General features: G+C 44.8%; 1 protein-coding gene and 2 pseudogenes across 2 annotated transcripts in view; all 3 read right to left on the bottom strand.

The window, feature by feature from the left end:
* Positions 1 to 6: 6 nt before the first annotated feature.
* Positions 7 to 1659, bottom strand: LOC107196697 (annotated as a pseudogene).
* A 30-nt stretch (positions 1660 to 1689) lies between these two features.
* LOC112474221 lies at positions 1690 to 1807 on the bottom strand (annotated as a pseudogene).
* A 380-nt stretch (positions 1808 to 2187) lies between these two features.
* LOC102894812 (cytochrome c oxidase assembly protein COX15 homolog) overlaps positions 2188 to 3841 on the bottom strand; it is a 53183-nt gene continuing 51529 nt past the window's right edge. For both annotated transcript variants that reach the window (XM_025042292.1, XM_015599895.2), the window contains one exon: positions 2188 to 2432. In XM_025042292.1, coding sequence (XP_024898060.1) covers positions 2203 to 2432 — 230 coding nt within the window. In that variant the 3' untranslated portion in view covers positions 2188 to 2202. The remainder of the gene's footprint in view (positions 2433 to 3841) is intronic.

The following is a 3841-nucleotide window of genomic DNA, read 5'->3' as shown; positions in this document are numbered from 1 at the left end:
AGTGTCATCGAGTGCCGGGAAGAACTGTCCCACCCTCCCGATTTCTGCTCACCTTATAGGTATCTCCTCCAGAACCATTGAGTAACCACTAAGCACTTTCCTGCCCCAGACAGAGAACCGCTTACAGTTCCACCTCTGATTACTGCCTCTCAGTCTCTTTCCTGCTCCTCTTCCATTTGCCACTTAAATGTCAGTGTTCCCCAGGGCATCACCTAAAGTTTCTGCACCTATCACTTTATCCACACACTCTCTTTCAGTGATCTCATCCACTTTCCAATGTGGGTGTCACCCAGGCTTGGCCCTCACGTTTTAAATCATTCTTTGTATCCTTAGCCCTAATTTTATCTCTATTCTAATCCTGTTTATATTATATTTTATTATTTCATTTTATTTTGCAGTTTATATCTTCATTCGACAATCAGCAGTTAGTTCTCATCCACGTTAACTGTAGATCTTTGAAAGTGGTGACAGGCACAAGGGTAACCAACGTATAGAGCTTGTTTGGTGAATCTTCATCTTCATTAATTTTCTGACAATCGCGCTGGGATACGGAATGGGACATTCCTTCTTCCTTTGACCCAGATGGCTTTGTTTAGTGTGGTGTCAATGCACACATCTGGAGTTGCTGTCTCCTCCATGGTAAACTTCTGGATCTCTCTGAGCAACTGAGGGGCATGCTTCTTAAAACTCACTCCATGGGCGCACTTGTGAATGTTGATGATGTATTCTCTGGTCACTACCTCGTTGATGGCAGAATGGCCCTTCTCTCCACCCTTCTTTGCCCGAACCATCCTGCTGGGCTCAAGTTGGAAAGGAGTTCTAATCCTGTCTTTTGAAAATAGGGCTGACCCCAGCACATGAGGGCTATTATTTTTCTGGGCTATGAGTACAGGAAGTGGTGGTGCTGCCAGCTAGTGTGAAAAAAGATCTAAAGTCTCGTGTTCATTCCCGCCCCTTCAGAATGAGGGTCTGAGACTGGCAATGGGGTCTCCTTCTGCCTTCCATGATGTCAAGGAAAATGTTTTCTGTCATATTTCTATACCTATTTCACTTATTTTCCTTTTCAGAGCTGTCAGTGATGACAATTTTAACCAGACTTTGCTTAATCCAAAGTCACTCAGGTGTCTCTGAGTGACTGAGGGGCATGTGTGGTGGTGGGGACTGAGCCCACACAAGGTTAACTCAGATTCCAGCCCTAGTATTCTCTTTGGATATCTGAGTCCTCTGGACCTCTTGCTTTGGATGTACTACTATCCTCTCACACTCAAAATACCTCAATCTGATGACATCCTCCCTTCTCTAGCTCCACACTCATTCCAATAGTCCCATTTCTGTTGGTTGTGTTTTAAGCATGCCACAGAAGAAACTTTGGGATCTCCTTTGATCTTTCTTCACCTTCACTTCTACAGCCAATCTTCTATTCCTCTCTTAGATTCACCATTTTCCTCAAGTCCCACTCCCACCAGGAAGGCTTGAACCCCATCCCTCTCACCTGCTTTACTGCAACTGCACTCTGCTTCTCATTGGAATCCTTGCTGCTGCTATTTCCCTGCTCCAGTTTATCATTCCCGAGAAACCAAGCCAATCTTTTATTTATTTATTTGTTTGTTTATGCGAGGCAACCCTTGGTTGACTTCACAGATTGCAAGGACCTTGTCAGCTTACAATCCCTTATTTTTTAATTTTTTACGCCCATAGCACCTGGTCTTCCTAGATGGTCTCCTATCCAAGTACTAACCAGGCCGGACCCTACTTAGCTTCTGAGATCAATGGGATTGGGCTTGTTCAGGGTAGCATGGCCATAGACCCAAGCCAATTTTAACATGACCCACAGCAGGCCCTTAATAAACCTTAGCTTAAATGATACAAGGAGTATTTGTGATGCTCTTGGCTCCTTGGGGTTCTGGTTCAGCTCTGATAGCTGTGTGTTCGGCAACTACTGTCTTTGCACTCTCTTTTCGACTCTACCTCACTTCTGCTAAAATGACTCTCCTATGTGTGTGCAGGAATGAGAGCAGTTATCTTTTACCAGATGGTGAAAGGCATATTTAAACTTTAAGAAGTTGGCAGTATCCTGAAAGTCTAAATTTGGCTGGAGGGGTGTGAGTAAACAGGACAAAAACAGCACATTAGAGATCTGGTACTAAATTTCTTCTAAAAAGAAAAGGAAATCCAGTTCCCACTCTGCCCTCACTGTTGCCGTTAGTGCTTCAGACACCCCAAAGCCCGTGAGAGGCACCCTGTGCTGGGTAGCCAGTAACCACCAGACAGACTTACCAGGAGCCGGTGATCAAACTGCACCATGGTGGGATTCTCAAAAACATTCCTCAGGGTAGGGGAGAAGGTAAAGAGATCCTCTGGGATCCAAGATTCTCCCATCTTAGGGAAGGAGTTGTAAACAAGCCCAGCATCCAGTCCTGCCACAAAAGCCCCTGTATGCCAAGGTAAAGGTAAATGGTATTTATTAAAATGAGAGAAAGAAATTATCTGAGTTGCTTCCGGTACCTAGCGGGTATCAACCCACCCTCTCTCTGTACATTTATATGGACCTTCTGATAATCCCCTACCTGCCCAGAGTCACACAGCACTTCCCAAGGGCTCCATTTTCGCCCTGTTCACCCTCCCAGGAAACCTCACAATCAACCCATCCGGACCAAGCCCCATGGTGTTCAAACTGCTGTCTGTGAGCACCCTTGGAAAGGCCCACATAACAAAAAATTGAAGAGGGCCTCTCATCCACAGCCCTTGAGGAATTGAGGCCTTCAGTTTAACAGTCCACAAAGAACTGAATTCTGACAGCAACCATGCGAGTGATCTTGTAAGCAGATCCTCTCCCAGTGGAGCCTTCAGACGTCAGAAACATGGCGGAGTGGGAGACATCTCCAGATCTCTCTCCTTGAAACAACAATAAGCTGAACATCTAAAACTCAACAAAAAACACCCAAACTGCACACCAGCACATCTGAGCGTGGGATCTGTGCATAACAGCTACCATAGGTCAGAACCCCAGGTATCTGGGCAGTGGACTAGGAGAAATAAAGCTGCCTCTCACAGCTGCCGGAGCTTCCTGCATGAGGAGGGGGAGAGGAGAAGGAGCGACAAGTTCTCTGAACAGCCCTCCCCGGAAGTGCTGTGAGCTCCACGCTGCCGGTGGCAGGGCTCAGTCATCAGGGCAGAAAGCAGAAAAGCGGAACAGGATGGCAGAGAAACAACAGTTGATTTTTACTAGCCACAGTTATAACACCAAGGCTGAGCCACAGCTCCCACTCCCCAACCAGAGGGCCCCTCCCCCCATATCCTCTGAGACTGAACACTGCAGAGTCCCAGGGGAATCTGAGCAAACGCTACTGAAACTGTTGCTAACACTGACAGGGACTAAGACTGAGAGAAGTGAGCATGATTAAACATCTACAAGAAAATAAAAAGCATTATAAGATTTTATATAAAGCACAGATCCAAGAGGCTTAGACACCACCTACTGGAAACCAAAAGAAAAGCACCTTTGCAACAGGCTAAAGAGAGATCTTTATATAATAACTCTTCTTTCTGGGAAAAATCAGAATACACTTCTATTAATGCCCAGGCAAAGAAATAGTCCATTAAACACCATGAACAACCAAGGTGACAAGGCAGCTCAGAAAGGGAGAGAAAAATCTCCAGAAAATAAGCTTACAGATATTGAAATATGCAACTTAAATGACAGAGAATTCAGGATGATACTTCTGAAAAAACTCATTGAGATCTAAAATGAATCATATCAACAATTTCAGGAACTGAAAAAACAACTAGATGAGCAGAATGAAATTCTTTATAAAAAAAAAAAAACAAAAAAAAAAAAACA

Source organism: Pteropus alecto, unplaced genomic scaffold (genome assembly GCF_000325575.1).
Source record: "Pteropus alecto unplaced genomic scaffold, ASM32557v1 scaffold88, whole genome shotgun sequence".
Taxonomy (NCBI): domain Eukaryota; kingdom Metazoa; phylum Chordata; class Mammalia; order Chiroptera; family Pteropodidae; genus Pteropus; species Pteropus alecto.
The sequence above is the reverse complement of the archived record's forward strand: the minus strand, read 5'-3'. Positions and strand labels throughout refer to the sequence as shown.